Source organism: Columba livia, chromosome 16 (assembly GCF_036013475.1).
Source record: "Columba livia isolate bColLiv1 breed racing homer chromosome 16, bColLiv1.pat.W.v2, whole genome shotgun sequence".
Lineage (NCBI taxonomy): Eukaryota > Metazoa > Chordata > Aves > Columbiformes > Columbidae > Columba > Columba livia.
Window position 1 is genome coordinate 6,509,925 of NC_088617.1, and position 20,550 is coordinate 6,530,474.

Genomic DNA, 20,550 nt, shown 5'->3' on the forward strand with positions numbered 1-20,550 from the left:
AGTAAAAGTAAAGAAAATTATACTGAGCCAAATGAATCACATTTAGACCTTGGTGTACAAGTAAAGCTTAGCTAGTACAGGTTTTTATTTATGTGTATGCAAAGGATGATACCATTCCTGCTCTTGCTTAAACTAGTTTATGTTTAGGTAATGGATGCCTACTATGATAAAGTTGTCTGTCCGAAGTCCAACGGAGCTGCGTTTTTGGCAGTATGCCGAGGGAAGGTAATGCAACCGCGAATTTGTTTCATCTGAGATCAGATTATATAGTTGATGGAAAAACAAATCATTCTAGATCTCAGTAAATTTCTGTTACGTTACTGTAATTATATGTGGGGAAAAAAACCCAAGGAACTTAGTGTGCTGTGAAACCTTTTCAAAATTAGGCCAAGTTCATATATGCCTCATTCCTACTTTTATCCACCTTGGAGTCTTTTAAAGGAGATGAACATCATACTTATATTTCCTGTTGGCTGCTCATCGAAAACCCATTCAATGAGAACAACCGTTTTGGAGAAATAAAAGAAGCATTTGTAATCAAACGTGTTAGAACAACCCCATTGAAACCCAAAAATGCTGCTCAGCTTCAAAGAATTTAGATTCACTTCATGTCCTTTGGCCTGTCATTGACATTTTCCAGTGCTGAAAAATTGATTTATGGTATTGGTGGAAATATTTGCAAAATCCTGATTGCTCTTGGAGCCTTTTGTTGCTGGTTACTGCCCACCAAGAGAAGATTCCACTTCTTGGAACCTTCAGTCCCAATCTCCAAAGAGGCTGTTAGATCAATGAAGAAAAATGCAGCTCTTGTTGGGTGGGACCAAATGTGCCCATCCTTCCTAAATATTGTGTTACCCTGGGCAGAACAGAGTCTGTGGAGAGATGGTGCTTTGCAGTAACACACAGTTGGAGGATGTTTAGTTTGTTGTAGTCACAGAGTTAATAGTATGACTGCAAAATTTGAAATGTTTAAGATAAACCGAAAGAGCTGTGTTGTCAGAAGATCTAAAAGTACCTTTTTTCCAAGCCATCGCTTCAGTATTCCCTCCCAGGTTGGTCCTCAGCTTTTACACTGGCAGTAGGTTCTAGCAAGTTGTGTTCTCTGTTTCCTGAAAGAAACCTAAAAATACCGCCCTATTTATAAAGAGGAGATTTTGTCCCTCTTGTTCTTTTAGTAGTTGTATTTAGGCTGGGAATGTCTTTAAAAGTTCACCGGAATTTTCTTTCCTGTTTTGAGGCTGTGAAGGTCAGGTTTGTGTGGTGATGGTTTTTTATTGTTGTTGTGTTTTTTAGTTTAGTTTATTTTAACTGGAGGTATTGACTGACATGTGAATACAGCTGTTCTGCTTATCTGGGAATAATATACCTGCATTAGTGGTGTAGGCTGAAGCAGGCTTTGTCCAGGGTCCCCAGGGAAAAAGCAAAGTTTAAAGTCCTGGTAATAACAGCAAAAAATCTAGTTGAAACTATACATAACATATTCATAAAGTACACTTGGCTAGGGATTTAATTTAATGGAGAAAAAAAGCCGATAACTGTTGAATTGCTCTGAAATGTCACTTCAAATCCTGTTGAGAATGCAAGCCGCTGTCTCTCCAGGCCAGCGAAGGGCTGGACTTTGCCGACGTGAACGGCCGAGGTGTCATCATCACGGGGCTGCCGTTCCCCCCGCGCCTGGAGCCCCGGGTGGTGCTGAAGATGCAGTTCCTGGACGAGCTGAGGAGCAGCGGGGCGGGCACACAGGTAACACTGGCAGCTCCTCACTGGGGACTGTTTGCAGGTTCACGTCATCGTTTCTCCCTCTTCTCTCTGTGGCTTTTGGATTTTGTTATCCTCCCTGTCTCATGGGATCATGAATAACAAAAATCATGGGAGTTTGTCACAAATACAGTCACTTTTTAATTTTTTTAATGATTTAAGTATTTTAGATTCCATTTCCAGTGGCATAGTCTCAATCTAATACTGGCTCAAAAAATGGTATAATTAAAGTTTCAGTCCCAGTCTTTGTGTGCGTGTTATCCCTCTGTCTTTCTAAAGGAATTGTTTCATCCAGGGAGAGGGCAAGCAAGAAGAATTCCCTATGCTGGCTGCTTTGGGGTTTTTTGTTGTGATGGTTTGGGGGTGTAGGGCCTGTGTTTGTTTTTGGTTTTTTGTGTTTTGTTTTGCTTTGGCTTTGGGTTTGTTTTTTCTATTGCTTCAGACATAAGAATGGCATTATAAATTTAAGTTTATTGTCCCGCAGGATAAGCCATTAGGTCTTAATATGTTGAGTCTGTTGTGTACCAAGGCTGTCAGTGCATCATGTACCAAATAGCCCCTCAAGCTGAATATTACTATTAATACTTGAGTTTTCTGTGCACCATAAGTCAGGTGTGACATTTGAATCAACTCTATTTGCTTTTCCTGGGCTTTCAGAGATTTGTTAGTAGATATTGTTTGATACTTTTTTTTTTCCATTTATTTAGAAAGAGATACTTGACTGTACAAGCACAGATAATACATTCTACCTGGTAAATAATGTTAATTCTTCCTCCCCCCACTGCAGTATTTGTCTGGGCGTGAGTGGTACAGCCAGCAAGCGTCCCGCGCTGTCAATCAGGCCATCGGACGTGTCATCCGGCACCGCCAGGACTACGGTGCCATCTTCCTCTGTGACCACAGGTGAAACCTTCGGTCTAGAACATAAATCTACATCAGCATCTTTCTCTTCCAACATGGGCACTGGTATTTTGTATATAAATCTGGGGACAATACTGTTTGTAGAAGGCTACAGTTTGTAAGTGATTAGTTTGATATAACAGGTTCTATCACAATTGCACTACTTTAAGAAAGCAACTAGTTTATTACCTTCTGCTGCCAAAATATACTGTCTGGGAGCTGCAGGAGGAGATGAGTGGTATTAATGCAAAATAAGCTGATTTGTTAAATTCATGTTTGTAATGCTAACTGGAAGTTATGTGATAATAACTTCTGGCTTTGCATTTTTTCTGTTTCTCATTTGGGAAGGCAGTCACCAGCACTGCAGCTTTTTGAGAGGAGGATGAAAATGAGGAAAGATTATATTGCCAAAACAACATAAACTATATTAATATGTTAATATTATATTGTACTGCTGTCTGTTAATATGTATATAATAAGCAACAGTAGTTTAACTGATAGTCTTCAATGTTGAGACTCGACTGGGACCAGTGAGCAAGACACAGTTCAGTGCTGCTGTCGCACAGTTAAAGATTTTGTGGACAAAAGACAGGAACTGGCTGATTACGTGGGACAGGGTATCAACAAGGCCCTTTTCTCCTGAGTGAAGACATCGCCCCACGATAGTCACTGCACTGCTTCAGTCTTGTTGTCTTGCTGCTTCTCCCTTGTTCTTTCGGACCCTGATCCAGCATGCGTTCAGTTCATTTAGGCCAACCTGGCAAATAACTCTCCCCTTTTCCAATCACATGCAGGTTCACAACTGGTGATGTGAGGAGCAAGCTGCCGTCCTGGGTTCGCCCGTATGTGAACGTTTATGACAACTTCGGGCACGCTGTCAGGAGCGTCTCCCTCTTCTTCCGTGTTGCTCAAGAAATCGTAAGTGTCTTTAAAAACAAAACAAAAAACCCAAACAAAACAATTCTTGATAGTGTTGGAAACTGGAAATATTGAGCTAGGTGAGAGATGTGATGGATTCACTTGTCACTTCTAAGCACTGGAAGCTTTTTGGGAAAGGGCCTGTGGCTCATCTCTTTCCAAGAGTGAGCTGAGACAGGATGTTTTCTCATGCTGCACAACTCATTTGGTTAGATCACAAAAAAAACTTCCAGTCCCTCCTAAATAAACATAGCTTTCATTGGGTGGCATGCAAATACTGGAACTGATGTTAGCATCAAAAAGCTTCCTACCTCACCCTCAGGGAGAGGGTTTTTGTGTGGAAGAATCAGTCGAACCCATAAATTTAAATCTAAGCTGACTGATTAAAAGAGTGAGACAAATCCATCAGTTAATATCACAGTTCATCTCTGGGTCATCTTTACTAGTATGGCTTCTCTCTTAGCATTAAGGAACTCTTTTTCTCAGTAATAGTTCTTTGATTTAAAAAGTGAAATTGTAAAAAGACTTTCTAATTGACTGGAGAAAGTCCATAGCCAGAAATGGGCTGGAAACCAAAATTTCACATGCAGACTTGGATGACTTCCTGGAAGATGCTTTAGCCAAATACAAGTTGTTTGAAATAATAAGTTACATGTAGATGATACTGGATGACTTAATGATCTTTTCTGATAATAAATGGGAGTAAGAACCACAGCACAATGTGCTTGGTCAGAAGGAGCCGAGGTGCAGGGACAGTGTTAGGAAGCAGTTGTTCTTTAGCAGCATCATGACCCTTTTCCTGTAACACGGGTCACTTAGTGCTGAGCCTGTGTACTACACTTCATCTGTGTCACTTCCTAGTTATTTGAGCCTTTTTTCAAAAACACATAAATCCAGAACACTTAACAATCTTGCTGTCAAGGGTTATTAGGGAGAAAGTATATATCTTTGGGTTGTTGCTGGGGTTTTTGGTTGCAAAAGTAGTGAAATGGAAGAGTAGCTTTTGCCTACTGTAACACTTTGTGAACTGCTTGCAGATGCCCCCACCCCTGCCGCAGTGCCCTGCTGGTTCAGCTGCTTCCCGCAGTAAAAGCGATCCGGTGCCATCTACTTCATCTGAGCAGATCCTCTCCCTGCAAAAAGCCAAAAACTTGGATGACCATGTTCCCAGTTTGAAGAGGAAAAGAAAAGGTAGGTCTGAACCCTCACAGATCTACTTTTTTGTTTTAAACTGAATCAAAGAAGTGGGAACAAGGGACTGGAAACTGGAATGGGAGAGAAAGCGAGGAGAGCTCATAGACAGGTGTGAAAGTGTGATCAGAAGGGACACAGCACCACATCTGAAAACAGAGCTGCAACTACAGAGCGAAGAGGCAGACGGGGCCTGAAGAGGTGTCCCGCAGAACAGGAGTTTGGTGGAATATCAGAGAGAGCTTAAAAAATAAGAGCTGGAAGTCTTTTTCTGACTAGCACTGACTTTCATGTGTCCTCCTTCCATGCTGTTGCACTAATGACTCTCACACAGTAATCTGAATGAGAAAACAGGTCACTGACCTTGGAAGAAAACAGTATTTTAAAATTTGTGGTTAGCTGATGCCAAAGAAGAAAGTATTTCTCATGTCAGATGTTTCAGAACGTTCCACTCTGGAGTGCTTGCTATTTTGGAACAAAACAATGAAGTTGTGTCTAAAACTGTGGTTCTAATGCAGCTGTGACTGAGTGTGAAGGTGATTTCGCAGTACATCAAAGCCAGTGTGAGCGCAGGTTGTCATTGAAAGGGGTTACCTGGGCCGCCACTTCTTTCTCCCTGTTTCCAACCATGTGCTTATGCTTCTTCCCTTGATTCAAATCCATCTGTTGTGCAACCGCAGAGCAAGTCTGAGCTCGCGGAACCAGTTTACCTTTCATCCCTGTGAGCAGCAGCTCTATCTCCAAGGATGGGCTGGAATGTGTGACTGGAGGTGATGGGAAGAGCCTGTGTTGCCTCTTGTGATAGAAATTTTCATTTGCGTTGCATTAACTGTAACATCAAACTGTACCTGTGATCATAGTTTTGGCTAAAGAGTTTCACGTACTGTCTTTTTAATTTATAGCTTAATATACGTCCATTCTGCTCCAAATAGTGACTTTTCCTAGTAACTGACTCTGAAGTCATTTAACAAAATAGAGGAAATAGATTTTGAAGATAATGTCTATGAGAAGTAGCTTCTATTTAAAGCCAAGTATGCCTGGATCCTGATGAGGGAGAATATGTATTCTTGGGACCTGAAGATGACTGTGTCTTAAAAGTATTGATACTGTAAAGCTGTAGGCTTTAAAAAAGCTCCTTTTGTTTAAAAATACTAAATTCTCTTTCATGCCAGGATCTCTTAAAAACAGGAATACGTTTTTTTGGGCAATCCATAAAGCTAAAGTAGTTAAACACAGACAACTGTTGCAGCAAAACCTTTTTTCCATTGATCCTAAGCCATTTTGAGGTTAAATAAAACCATCACTGAAGGAAAAGTTTGAGAGAAGTCCTCCAGGTTGTGGTGACAAATGCTTGAGCAATTTTGGAGTGCAGCCTTCTTGCTAAGTCATAAGTGCAGTTTTGCCAGATGTGGAAAATTAAATAAACAAACACATCTTTGTGGATTGCCATGTAAGATTTTGAGGTATTACTAAGTCAAAGAAAATGCAAAAGATGATGTGAAATGTTCATTTGTCATCTGTATTACACTGTGATGCCAGTAAATGGAGATGGAGCACCCAGCCTGTGCATGGAGTATGAACAAGAGCTGATCTCACCTCGACGACGTTGTATTGGGCTCCTGGACGCGTTGGAGCGCAACGAGAGGAGCAGCGAAGATGCAGAGAAGGAGGAGAGTGACTTGTCAGGAGAGGAGAAGGTAACAGCAATGGTGGAACAAAATACTTGCTATGGGTAAAACTTGCAGACTCTAAAGCAAAACGAGCTTGGTGTTGATGTAAGAGTCTCGGTTCAACCCTCTTTCAAGGAAAACTCACTGTAATTGGCACTAGTCACTGGAAGTTCTCATAATTAAGCTTAGTTGACGAGTTTCCTCGCTGCGTTCAAGTAGATGACCAACAATACATACTTGTGCTGATCATACAGACTCCTAGAAGTTAACCACACTGTCTGGAGAGCAAAGAGCTCTCCAAGAAGAGGTTGGTAGAGACACAGTTCCTCCTGCGGGAGAATCTGTGTCAGCACTTGGTATGTGACCGGATGTTGAATTTTAAAAAGGCAGGGGGGAGGGTTTGTGAATTAGAAATTGAGCTTTCAGATGAAAATCTTTGCCTCAGAGAATGAGTATCGCAGTCTTGCAGAATATTTTATCTGAAACAAAAATCCGCTGTGGCGTTAAGATCAACAAAGCTTCTTCTGTGCTGTTTGTTTTCTTTCTGCTTGGATTGGTATTTTTAATCCATTGGTGATGAGGCTTTGTTCTTGCTTTCTGAAAGCCCCTGTTTGCAGTTGTTGGGGGGAGCTCCCTTACCTGGCTGCCATCAGCAGGAATGTTTTACTTGATTTGGCTGATGCCAAGCGTGTGAACTCCAGGAATTCCTGCCATTGCAACATCCCCAGGTAGTTTGCTTAGGAGCAAACTGCTGAAGGAAGAGTGTGGAGGTGTAAGAATTATCTGGGGAATATCTACGGAGGCCTAAGGGAGCTGGATGGAGTGTACAACACAGAGGAAATGTACGAACTTGAACGAATAAGTACAGTGAATATTTAGCTTGTGTGCAGCTGATTGAGAAATTGGCTCCATCACCCATGGGCCACCACAACGCAGACACCAGAACTTATTCTTTGGAAAGCCTGGCCCATCTCCAGGGCCTTGGAAACTCAGCTACAGCATCTTGTTAACACAGCTGCACTGCTCTTGTCAGTCTTCAGCATTTCAAGTCAGATTTAAGTTAATGATCCTAGCGGCTCAGCAGTGAGTCATCTCATGTCTGCTGTTTGTATTTGGCATTACTTCTCACCTGTGACTTGCAGCGAGCTGGGGGATCATCCTGTGCTGTGCTTAAACTGGTGCTTTCTGGTACCAGAGGTCTGGGAGTGTGGTCCTGAGCCCTGTAGTGTCTCCGAGGGAGCCTGTGTTTGCTCAGAGTCCAATACTCAGCTGATTTTTAATAAGCATTGGACTGGTAATGGGGTTAGTGTGTGTTCATATCTTTCTTCACAGTCTGTCATAATATCTGTATTACCGCTTTTTCTTTTATCAAGGTTATATTGCACCCTTGTTCCCTGAGTAATGGAAATTTAGGTGCTGTCATTCTGACACAATTTGCTTGCGGTGAAAAAGAAGTCGCCTTTGTCGTCTCAAAAAATCAAAAGAAATCATCTCCCAATCCATTTAAAGAATGATTTGGCAGTTCCCCTCAATCAGTTTTCATTGTGAGACAGGACTTATGGAAACCTGTCTTTCAGAAGCCTTATTTCTTCTGGATCCTGCTCTTCAAGGTGGTGCCTTCACATAGTCTAGGATAAGAAGATGCTTTTGATCTTTTTTTCTGACTTAGTGCATGTATCATAAATGTTTGAGTTGCTGCTTGTATTCTCATTTTTCCAGGTAGGATTTTTCCAGGTACTTCCAGCAGTACCTCCAGGCAGGAAAGCGCAGGGGCATGTGATGCCCCAGTTACACAGATTGATGTGTACGATTCCAGGGCTACCCCAAAACTGTGGGCTATAAGTCCAGCTTTGCTTAATCAGGAATTTACACCCTCCAGACCAACTTTGTCTTTAATTTCCTCTGTTTTGATCTCTTTTTCGGAATTGTCCAGTGATTACCTTCTAGAAACAGGTGTGTCCCAGGCTCTGTTGCAATAGTTTAGTTTGATTATTTCACTTTCTTGAATGGTGTCACAAACTGGGTTAACAAACTTTACCGCCGGAAATTGTTAAATTAAATGGGCAATCACTTTGAAAAGCGTTTTATTTGGACCTTTCTTCTTTTCTTTTAATCTCCACAGGCCCAACGTCTGTCAACACTTTCCCTTCAGTATGAGAAGAGGTTAACAGATGAGCAGAAAGGAGGAAGGAAGAAAATAAAGCTGGTCAGCAATACAGTATGTGTTTGCCTGTACCACCTCTTTGATCTGCAAACTGCTTTAATTTGAATTGGAAATTTCCAGACAGACAGATGACAATGCCAAAACAATTGTTTTTTCTCCAAATCATAAATATTCAACAATGCACATCTGAAGTCTGTTTCTGTTGTGCTCTTTCTTAAATCTAGACATCATAGATCCAATCAAACACAGGCCCAGGTGGGGCTGATAGATGAAAAGAGTTGTTTTCTGGCATTGACTGCCTGTGAGCGTTGCCCAGGTGTGGTGGGCGGTTTCATTATTTTGACTGGAGTAGAATAGTTCAGTTGGAAGGGATCTACAATGATCATCCAGTCCAGCTGCCGGTAGAGCCTCCAGTGGTGTAACTGGCCCATTTTGGGTAAGCGACCACATCCCACCCCCCACGGTGGGTCATTGTGGTGTTTGCAGTTATGCGCGATTGTCTCCAAACTCAGTTAACTCATTATGCAGCTACGAGTCACAATTATGGTTAAGAGTCCCAATAAATCCCTGAGAATCCGCTGGGTGACTGTGTGGAGTATGAACAGTTGGCAGTTGTCCAGGGTGCTGCCTGCCTGTCCGTCTGTCTGTCAGCCTCCTGATCACCTGGCAAACGGAACTGCTAGAAGTAGTCACAGATCCAGAAGCCGATACTGTCCAAGGTGAGGAAGGGAGCAGGGTCATCGCAGGAGGTTGTGTTTGCAGTTCCTTGCGATCTGGTGTCATGATGAGTCAGAGTCACCTCAAGGTTTGGAGTAAATTTCATTTCTCTTATTAAGCCTTCTCCTAAGAATAGAATTGTGCAATGGAACTTGGCTGCTTCTCGAGGAATATTCCTCTGAAGCAGTTTTTTTGTCAATGAGGTAAATAGCATCACTTTTACATGGGGGCATGAACGCTCATATATGTTAGAGGGATTAATAGTTTAGAAATAAATAGAATAATCGTCTGGGAGTATTAGTAGTATACTTGTGCCCTGGAGGGTTGCTCTGGTGATACTGGATTTGTCTTGAGGACACATGACAAGGGTCCAGGAGCTTAAATGTTCCAAGTGTGTGAGTGCACTGTGCTGCACAGACACTTCACAAGGGAGTGATTGTTCTGAGTCCATGGTAGGTCCCTGCTGCTTGTGAAGTTTTCCCAACACGAGAGAGCAATCCAGCTTGCTCGTGTGTACAGTGTCTTCAGGAAATGCCTTAGAGGAACCAAAATGCTTCTGTTCTTTTTATCCCCTGCTTTAGAGATTTGTTTTTCAGTGAACAGGACATCTCCAGGAGGCAGACCAGTTAATTTGTGCTTATTCTGTGGCACCAAAACTGTTTTGGTTTTGTGGGAAATAAAGTGTGGTTACAGGAGTGACTACCAGAGTTTCAACAGACAGCATTAATTGTTTTATGTGCTGGCAGAATTGCAAATATGGTGCTTCCATGTGAATTCATGTGAGAGTGACTCCTCAGGTCACGTTCACTGAAAAGCCTTCCTGTCTGTGCAGCAAGCTGAGCAGAAAACGGACCCGCCGGAACCCAAGAAGGCCCGAGCCACGCTGTACATCGCAACGGTGAAGGAGACCCTGAGCCAACAGAACTATGACCTCTTCTCCAAGGCTCTTCAGCACTACAAGAAGACAGACGACTTCCATGCCATGTTGTCTCAAATGAGCTCCCTCTTTCTAGAGGATGAGAAAAAGCATGTTTTGTTACGAGGTATGACGACTTCCTGAGTATCTTTGTAAGACGTGACCTTTACTTTTTACTACACTTGAGTATTTCAGAGGTAGGTGTTTTAAATTTGAGGTACAGATCAATTGGGATGATAGTCATTAGCATTCATCACTTAATATCCCCAGATCACACAGAAGATCTTCTCAATCTAATTATCATATGTCAGTTTGCACCTTGACAGGCCTGAAAAAAAATCACATTCCATGGAAGCTTTTGTTATTTTAAACTTTGCCTAAAAGTAGCGTAGCTTATTCCCTGTGATTGAAGAGGTAAGATCAGGAGTGTGATTGTTAGATAGATGGGTTCATAAGGGCTCAGTGTAAAAGCAGTAAATAAGTAGACAGAGTATCTAATTTTCTATTTAAATAATGGCAAATAAAAGTCAAGTGATCTGGGTAGACATGGGTAGTTTACTGGTTTAGCTGGTACTTTCTTGACTTTTAACAACTGCATTAGCAGGAACTGGATTCTTACCAACAGTTCTTTGAAGTTATACGGTGTGTTTTTTCTGGAAACTTTAATTTCACTCTCCACTTGCGAGCAAACGGACAGATATTTTCTATGACATTTTCATCTGCTAAAATAAAAAAGCATAGTTAGGCGTTGTGTAAATTGTTTAAGGTTAATTTTAAGGTTAAGGAATGGAAAGCTCAGTGTGAACACTTAGTACTAATAGTAGCCACAGTCAGTTTCCCAGTTTGCTGAGCTTACTATATAAATAAGAAAATATTTAATCATCAAATTGAAGCCTAGGTCTAGTTTTTAAAAGTGACAGGCACCTGAAAGTTGAAGTTCATTTGAGGTTTTGGCTTTTGGTTGGCAAGCATTTTATAGGAAGTAAATGCAATGAGGTGTAAAATCAGCAGTATATCAGCTATTCAGAGTATCCGCCTGGCAGATATATTGACCCCATGGTTTAGGAGGGAGCTGCAGGTACCTGTTTCACCGAGAGGTAACTTACTTCATATTTACCAGGAAAAAATTACCGTTATTACCTACTGGTAATGATGTGGGTGGAAGTTTGCATGATAGCTGATAAGTGTGCTTAATGTGCATATATTAGATAATGACATTTAGATTTTAAGTTATTTAGCTACACTTCTTATCTTCATGTTACCTAAACTAGAAGTCCTGCTGTTGTATGTTTCTCTGGCATTTGTTACCGGTTGTGGAGTGACTTTATTTTTTTTCTCTCCTTTTCTTTCTCTCTAATGACAGAGTTTTACCAGTTTGTTCGACCTCAGCATAAGAAGGAGTTTGACGAGGCGTGTTGCAGTCTGACTGGTGCGGGCTGTGGCTACAAACCTGAGCACAGCCTCCTGCGGGAGGAGAGGGAGAGACTTGCCAGGAACATGGGTGAGGAGCTGGTTCCAGCACTGGGGAGGCAGTAGGATCATTTAATTGACATTACCCAATTGTAGAGCAAGATGCATCTAATAAATAGAAATAAAAGGATGGAAGGTGATTTAGCTTAATCAATATTGAGCCAAGTCTCTGCGTGCTCCCTTTGCCTGCCTTCTCACGAGCATGGGCGGATGCCTGAGCATTGGTTACTGCGCAGTTAGTAATGGTGCAATTTTCTTTCAAGAGGATTTTACAGGTCTATTTCAATTGTGAATCTAGTCTGTGGATTTAAAAATCTTTGTGTGTGTCTTCTTTGCTACCCACATAGTGCCACTAGAACTGTGAATAGACGATAATCATGTCCTCACAGAGCTCATGAAATCTTTGAGGCCCAGAACACTAAAATCCTAAAAAGGCAGGGTGTTAGCTCATCCCCTCTTATCAGGGAAATGCATCTACACCTTCAGGTGTTTTCAGCATAGAATGGCACACTTTGAAATGTGCCATCCTATGTTTGTTCTCTCCTAAGTTCTCTGTTAACAGACTGGTTTGATTTAACAGAAGAAAAGCAGAGTCAGCAGAAAAGCGCATTCTCAACGGACTCGTGTGCTCAGCTGAACCCTGGGCTTCACCTCAACCGGGGAGGATTCCACTTGGCAACAGGACTGAATGGTGCAGGTACCCTTCATGTAACACCTTATATTTTATTTCGTCACCAACTGTAAATTCTGCTGGTGGGAGCTGATGTTTTTTGCGCTCACGTAGCACAGTGGCTCACTGTCTGTAGGTAGGAGCCATGGTAATTCAGAATTTTCAGCAAGGATTGTACGAAACAGCACACAAAAGCCAACAAATTCCATCAAGGTAGATATGAAAGAAACCCAGTAAAGGCAGAACTTTGCCCTGGAGACAGAGCTGATGTTCGTCAGTGAGCAGAAGGGCAAGCTGAGCACCAGGCTGTTCGGCTTCTGTTTGTCCAGGGCTCGGGAGAGAGCTTTTTAAGGAGTGTAGTGTCACATCAGGTCAATAGGAACCCAGGTATGAAGAAGAAAACAGTTCTTGTTTTGTTACTGGTAATGTTACATTCCTCATGTGGACAGTCTGTTTTTTCTGCAGAAACAGAGACTGGAAATGTATTCTCACGATTGCATGTAATTTCTGTACACGTCACTCTGACCTCGTGCTGTCCAGTATTTATTTTTGAAGTCAAAGGCTCAGTTGTTATTTGATTACAGATCTTCCTGAGAACAGCTGGGAATTTTTTGTATTTCTCTGAAGGAAACAAGTAGGATATCTGGACACCTTAGACGTCTTTCTTTAGAGGGTAAAGAATAGTCAAAGACTAATCCTTTCTTTTTAAAAAAAGTAAATAAAAAGGTGATGTTTCCTGGAAGGCTTTAAAAGTTTTTCGTCTGTGAAGCCATGTTTATTTTGATTTGTATTCCTGCTTCATTTTGTATTTTAAGAGCACTTAAACAAAACAGAGTCTTTGGTAATTATTTTGTCCTGAGGTCCGTGAGATGGAGTTTCATAGAAACTTGTTCCCACTAAAAGTAATTGAGAAGATAGTAGCACTGAATGCAAGTATTGTTTCTGTTCTCACTCTTTCCATTGAGTGTGCTGCTGTGGCAGTGTCAGAATGCTGGGTGTTATGCAATAAAAGATACTGATTATAAAATTCACACCCATGTTTTTCCCCTTTCAGGAAACTGAACTAGGCCCATCTTTCAAAACATCATTATCTTCTTTAACATATTTAAAAGCTCTTTAGTGGAGAATAAAGATCTAAATATCTAAAGATGTGGCTGCTTAATTTAAATCAGTTTCTTATTGTGTAGTTCATCTATATTTGCATACCTGTGGTATGCAAAACAGACCTTTTTCCTCTACAACATGTTGGAAATCAAAGAATCACATTTTGAACAGAATTCCAGTTGGAGTTTAGCAGGATGTTCGTAGCTGCTCCTGCCTCCTGTTGGGCTCCTACCTTGCTCTCGTGCTATCTTGTGTTATTTCAGGTTAGTCATTCTTTTTTGACTTTGTTTTCCTGTTGGGAACCACACACACACACATACACGCACACACACACACCCTTTTCTCCTTTTATTAATAAGGGGTGAGAAATCTGTTCTTTAAACTTGCTCTCAGCAGTGTCCGTGCCCATGTGCCAGGCCACTGTAGTTGGCTCAGCTATCTCTTTCCAGTGCTTCTGCTCCTTAGTGCAGCACAAACCCTGATTTACTGCTGATCTCCATGTCACCTTTTTCTCATTCCCTAGTGACCATCTGACACATTTCTCTGTTTAAAAGATAAAAAAAAACCCACGAAACAAAAACCCAACAAAAACACACACACACACACACACACACACACACACAAACAAACAAACAAAAAAAGCCAACACAAAAAGCCCACCATATGTTAAGAGCGATCCCCAGAATTCATTTGCTCCGTTGTCATTTCCAGAAGTGAGTGTTGGCTTTGACACTTTGAATTAGTCCAGAACCCACTTCCGAATGAAGAGAGAAGCAGATTCAAAGAGTGACCCGATGTCTCTGTCCTCCCCAAGCCCTGCTCACCCTGTTCTTTGTCTCCCAGGGCAGAATTCCGGTCAGGCTCCAAGGAAAGATGCTAAAAAAGCCTCAAGCTCAAGGAGGGATCAGCACCAGGTCCTCAGGGCTTCCTACCTCAGCGATGTGAAAAGGGCGTTGGACAAAAGCACCTACAGCCAGTTCTATCAAGCGTTGTTGGCCTACAAGAAGACAGACAACTATGAGGCAATGGTATCGGTGATCGCAGCCCTCACCACTGAGAGGCCAGAAGACTTTCATCTCCTACAAAGTAAGGGATTTGTGTTTAGTTGTAAAGAAGATGTAGGTGCTGTGAGCTCATGTGAGCAATGACTTTTCACTGGTCATGACATTTCACTGGTCACTCTCCACTTTTGGGAAGAACTTTCAGCATTAGTAAGTGTCGCCTCTCCCATCATTTGGTTTTGCAAACCAGATAAATGGAGCAACAGTGAAGATGTGTTAAACGAATGTCATTCAAAGAGCAAAAATTTCAAGGTTCTAAAATGTGATCTCTGTTCAGTTAGAAATTGCCCATTAAAAATATCAGGTAAGACCTCAGTGATTCCAGTCATAACCTTCAGTCAGGCTCACTTCAGTCAGATGATTCCATCACCTTTTTCTCTCCTCAGTTACCAGTAGTGATTGCTCTTTAGAAAGGCCAGTGCTGACAACTGACTCAGTTTTGTTTGAGCATTGGTTGTTATGCTGGTGCTGAGCTCTTCCATCACTTCCAGGTTTGGGGACAACAATCACACTTCTGGTTCACTGTTCTGCTACAGAGCTTTACCTGAGAGTGGTTATGGAACTGTGGCATAATTTAGTATCCTTATCATTCATCATAATCTTCTAAAAATTTCAAGCTGATATTTATTTTCTCAGAAGTGGTTTATTTTTTTTCTCTTGTGGGTTTAATGATTTAAGAAGCTACAGGTTTTCAGAATTTTGAATTGGGCTTTATTATTTAAAAAAAAAATAAAAGAAGGCAGAGTATATGCAGATCTTGATTGCCTTGGTGGAGACGTCTTGTCTTGTGCCACTTAACACCCAGTTCCACCTTCTCCCATGTCTCTGGTGTGAACTCCTGCGGGAAATGATGGATTTGGCACATGCTGGGAAATGCTGATATTGTTTCATTTGTTGGCTTTAGGAAATAACAATAAGTATTCCATTGACTTTGAATAGATGTTATAGTCTACAAATGTTTAGAAAATATTTTTTCTGATGCATTAACTAATCAGCTTAGTCTTGACACAGTGAAGAGCCGGAGGGAAGTGAACTGTGTGGCACTGTGACTCATCCTCTCCCCTGAGCATTCTTTGTCGCCCACAGTTGGTGTCTTCTCTCAGCAAAGGTTTTTACCTCAGACGACTTAGTGGTAGAATTGTCTATGCTTGGCAGTAAGTCATGATTGGGATTGGTTTAGAATTCTTGTGTGTATGTTGTGGATCCTTGTCAACCAAACAGTAACAAGAAACTGGCTTTTTGAGAAGTCTTTTCAGATGTTGTGTCTATGCCCAATTTCACTAGATCAGTTGTCAGCTGAAGGGCCAGATTAGGTCTTTATGTTTAGCTGTAGAGAACAGAAGAATTTTGGAGTAATTCGAGGTTGTTTTCCATACCAAATACTCCTTTGTCCTCTGGCATAGAAAACCCCATAGTAATAAAATCAACAGATTGGTGGAACACTTTATGTTTTTGAAGATACTCTGAGGAATATGACTGATATTGCTCACCTTCCGAAGAATTTCTCCCCTCCAAAGCAAGCAGCCTTCCAAGGTCGGGTGTTTATTTTCCTGTGCATTTGTATTTTCTTTTGCACAGGGTTTTCCATGTTTGTTCGCCCTCATCACAAAGAGCGGTTCAAAGAGCTGTGTCAGGGTTTGACGGGAATGGGCTGTGGCGAGGGAGAGAAGCAGCTGCAGCAGCCAGTGCAAGGTGCAGAGAACCCCCAGGGTCTGGCGAGCTGGTGCGCTGGAGGAGAAAACAGCCGTGGACAAGGTGGGGAATGAACGTTTGTCTGACGTTTACAATTTACTGATGATGATGATGACGGGGTGGTGTCCAACAGCCTTAGCTGGGGGCCAGGGCCTCCCTGCACGAGGTGTGTGAAGGAAGATCAAAGCGACTGGCGGTGTTCAAGTTGTGGTTAAAAAAAAAGGAAGTAGAAGGCAATGTGAAATGGGGAAGTGCAAGGAAACAAAAAAATTATAGTGTTATCTTTAAACTGTGAGATACATTATGCATGAAGGCAGAATTTTTGCATCTGAGGTGAGAGCAGGAGATTGAGATACACCCTGTCTAGGAAGAATTTCCACAGAACTACTTCAATATAAAGGGTCCCTTTCATTAATAGTGTGTGTTAGTGCCAGAAACTTCCATTACCAAGCAGTATGGCATAAAAAAAATAATGATTCAAATTGTGGTTGAGAAGTTACTGAACTTACTGCTAATTGTGTTTCCTGCAGTCTGTGTATGGTGTTCTGCATTATGTGATTTTTGTATGCCGGTTTGTTTTTTTTCTTATAGAAGATGCAACCACTTCTAAGGATAAAGCACCAGAGAAAATTCAGAAGAAGATTTCCGCTTTCTGCTTTAGCCAGGAAAGCAAACTTGAATTGCCAAAGACCAAAGTACCAGAAGAAACCAGTAAGACGAGAGCCCCCACGGGCTGTGGCGCTGTGCCTGTCTTCCCCCTGGAGCTAGAGCCAGAATGTGGTAGGTATATGTGAGATTTTGGGTGCAATTCTTTAATGCTAGGGGATAAAAATAACAGGTTATCAGTGTAATTCTCATTTGTATAATTTAAGTGATGACTGGTTCATGTCTATATTTGCTAAGGTGTAATAATGATTAGTGAGGTTTGCAAAGTAGAATTTGTGCTTTCTGTCACTCACATGTGTTTCCTCAAAGTACTTCATTGTCTTTATTACAATGATGTAATAGTTTTCCTGAGAACTTAAAGATTTTTCTCTGTGACTTCCTTGTAAACCTCAGTTTCTAAATGGGGATCTGAAGCACTGAGAGGCTGAGTGAGGTCATGCAAAAGAAATAATGTGACAGGGACGGGTATTGCGTGGCTAAGGTAGTTCATACAGCTCATAGTCATTGTTTTCCGGGCTGCGCTGGAAATGCGTATGCATGAGAATTTCACAGGTGGTTACTGGAATTTAGTCATTTCCTCCCTCTTTCTCTCCCCCTCTTTCTGCCCCTCTCTCTCTGTTCTAGGAAGATTCCAGTGCTCTAACTGCAATTCTGAGGACGATGTGCCTTTTAAATGTCCATTATGTGACTTCACTTGCTGCAAAACGTGCTGGGAGCAGTTCTTAAAGGTTATCTTGTTTACTGGCTTCAGTTTTTCCTGAAAAATAAATCATTGTGCTTTTCAGGAGAACCATGTGGACAGCCCTGGAAACAGAATCTCTCTGTTTACAGAGAGAGCCCCTAAATCCTTGTGGAAGATTTACCGCTTGTTTCTTTGCTTTCCATGTCGTGCATTGCGATAGAGGCACCTCTGCCGTACAGTGTCTTTTTTACACCTTTGCAGCTCCTGCTGAGCTTCCTCCAAATGTGTTCCCATCTGGAGTTGTGCAGGCAACAACCTGTGGAGTCACCTTGTTGTATGCTGTTGTATGTACTGCCCTGTTCTGTGCTTTTGGTATTGAATTGGTAATTCTGAGATGTGGTTTTCTCCTTACTCCCCGAGTTAGTGTGCATTTTCATAGTTCATAGATAGATCACAGAACTTGCCCAGCTTAGATTTTTTTTCTAAATTAGCCTTTTTCTGATTGTGCGTCTCTTAGACTGAGGATTAAAATAGTCTGATCTAGATTGGGCTTTATTTCAGTTTCAGGTACTTGAATGCATCCAGAGGAAGGCAACAAAGCTGGTGGAACTAGATGATCCCTGTAGGTCGCTTTCAAATGGAAGTATTCCTTTGTTCTATTCAGATATCCAGTACAAAGCCGCATTTGGGGAAATGAGTGATTCCCGGTGGGTCATTTGTAATAATGACTTCTATATTTGCCACTTACCTGAATAACCCTGCTAGTTACGGTGAAACTTCATCCTATGTTGTACCGGGCAATGGCATGGGAAAGAAAGTATCTGTGTTGTTCTTAGCAAGGTGAATCAACGCTTTGCTTTGTGGCAGTGTACCAGAGCCCTAGAATTTGTAAAGATAGGGAAAGGCAGATACAGTTTGCAGTAAATAATCAGAACATAATAGCAGATTTACTGAGTCAGAGTAAAGGTCTGTCCAGCCCAGCGTTCCATCTCCAGCGATGGCCAAGAAAAGAATGGCTAGGAAAGGCTGAAAGAACACGGCAGGCGTGAGCGGTGGTTCTTGCAGAACTCTCAGCCTCGGAGCTATTTGCAGCACGAGAACTCCCTGAGCCAGAGGTTCCTTAGTATATTCTATATTAAGAAACCTCTGCTGCATTTCCATCTCATCATCCACTTCCCTTTGAACGCAAATGAACTTGTCACCCATGTCCTACAGCAAGTGCTTCCACAGCTTAGCCAAACGTTCTATGAAGAACCAGCTCATTTGTTTTGCTGTCACTTTGAACCTTCTTCTTGCCGGTTCAGTTTAATGCCCCGCTCGTTTAAAAAGGACAAACAAAATATTCCTACAGCTCTCAAGAAAATGCGTCATGGATGCCCTGTCCTTCATCAGCATCTTTCTGCACCCACCAGCACTGGGGTCTGTTCGCCTCCTCCACAGACAACATACATCCAAGTCCTTATTTCTAAGAATGTGGGGGTTTGTTTGTTTGTGGTTTTGGTTGTGTGTGGCTTTTCTTGCTCTGAACAACAACCTGTTGGGTGTGGGTGTGTAGAACCATCTTCTCCCCAGCTGGGACCTGTTGCTGTGCTGTGCAGGCACTCCCAAGCCTTGGTGTGATGGACATTCTACAGCCTTTCTTCTGGAGAACATGAAACTACCTGGTCTCATCACCTTTTCTTACCTTGTTTATGACCTCCCTCTCTAATGATGAGTGGTTCTCTGTTTACAGTAATGTTAACTTGCTCATGATGCGATTCACATGTAATTTGGTTAATGAAAAGTTAAATATCTTGTCGTTTGGGATATTACTTGAGGACTGATGGAGAGAGAGTTCTCCTGGCTGGTGATGAGGTAAAACTCTTCTCTGGCAGTTGTGTAGATGAGAAGGAAGGACAGGCTGGCTGACAGCACGGGATTGCAAACAGGAAGATTATTCCATGTTTCTCTGAAACCAGCCCCAGAAGAACCATCTCTGGATGCCTCCATCCGCATTCCCACCCCTCGCTGGCTGCACAGACAGTTGGGTTTCTCTCTGAGGTACCTTCAGCTGCAGGAAATGAGCAACCACGGTGTCTGTGTCTGCGCTTCATGGGCCGGGTCACCGCTGACGGGGCTGGAGTGGAAAATCCATCTCTATTTTCACAAGTTACTCACAATGTTTCTTCAGCTCAGAAGGTGACTGACTAAGAAGTCCGTCATTCAAACTGCAATGACTTGGGGTTTGCAAACTGTGATTTCTTTTCCAATTTGTTGGTTTTCCCAAATAGCTTAGTGGCGGGGAGAGGCGGTGAATAACTTTTGGAAAGTTTTGAAGGAGCAGACAGAATTCCATGCAGCTGGAGGGGAACTGGAGGGATTAGTGGCAGTGCGTGTTGGGCCATTTTCAGTGCTTGTGGGGAAGCTTTGCAGAGACAGCGCCAGGATAATCTGCTTCTGGTTTTACTTTTCTGTACAGAGCTCTGTGGCTGCTTTTCAGTGTTTAAATGCATCACTTATTCACGCTTTTTTTCAGGTATTCCAGAGAGACTCAGTTATTCTCATTTGGACTATCAGTAATATGGGCAAATAATATAAGATTTCACAATTCTGTATTACGCTTGAGATTTTCAGAACTCTTTGACAAATCACTGTGACTGGGCAGTGAAGTGAGTTTTCCTCTCCCCCACCATTTCTGGTATTTCAATTAATGCTGCCAGAATCAAAATGTTGCCAGAATCAAAATGCCTGAACCTATTTTGCAGTCTTTTTGTACAAAGATCAACTTCCACGCTGCAGAAAAGCTGGCGCGGTGCTGCTAACGTAGGTAACCAGCATTTCAGGCTAAAGAGCTGGCAATTTTCTCAAAGATTAATTTCTTAAAACTTTTTAACTATAAACAGAGCATTTTAGCTTTACCGGTGATTTGCAGGATATAAAAAGACCAGTTGGGAGTTCACCTGCAGGTCGAACGGCTAAAGACCAGACTTTA

General features: G+C 42.0%; 1 protein-coding gene across 4 annotated transcripts in view; it reads left to right on the plus strand.

Annotated features, from left to right (window-relative positions):
• RTEL1 (regulator of telomere elongation helicase 1) overlaps window positions 1-20,550 on the plus strand; it is a 43,214-nt gene that overhangs the window by 21,179 nt on the left and 1,485 nt on the right. The window contains exons 22-35 of one of the 4 annotated variants that reach the window (XM_065032211.1): window positions 148-225; window positions 1,600-1,743; window positions 2,546-2,661; window positions 3,453-3,576; window positions 4,614-4,767; window positions 6,307-6,464; window positions 8,560-8,655; window positions 10,151-10,361; window positions 11,598-11,735; window positions 12,285-12,401; window positions 14,322-14,564; window positions 16,118-16,294; window positions 16,823-17,011; window positions 17,522-17,625. In XM_065032211.1, coding sequence (XP_064888283.1) covers window positions 148-225; window positions 1,600-1,743; window positions 2,546-2,661; window positions 3,453-3,576; window positions 4,614-4,767; window positions 6,307-6,464; window positions 8,560-8,655; window positions 10,151-10,361; window positions 11,598-11,735; window positions 12,285-12,401; window positions 14,322-14,564; window positions 16,118-16,294; window positions 16,823-17,011; window positions 17,522-17,625 — 2,049 coding nt within the window. The remainder of the gene's footprint in view (window positions 1-147; window positions 226-1,599; window positions 1,744-2,545; window positions 2,662-3,452; window positions 3,577-4,613; window positions 4,768-6,306; window positions 6,465-8,559; window positions 8,656-10,150; window positions 10,362-11,597; window positions 11,736-12,284; window positions 12,402-14,321; window positions 14,565-16,117; window positions 16,295-16,822; window positions 17,012-17,521; window positions 17,626-20,550) is intronic. The other 3 variants (XM_065032212.1, XM_065032214.1, XM_065032213.1) reach the window with 3 other exon arrangements.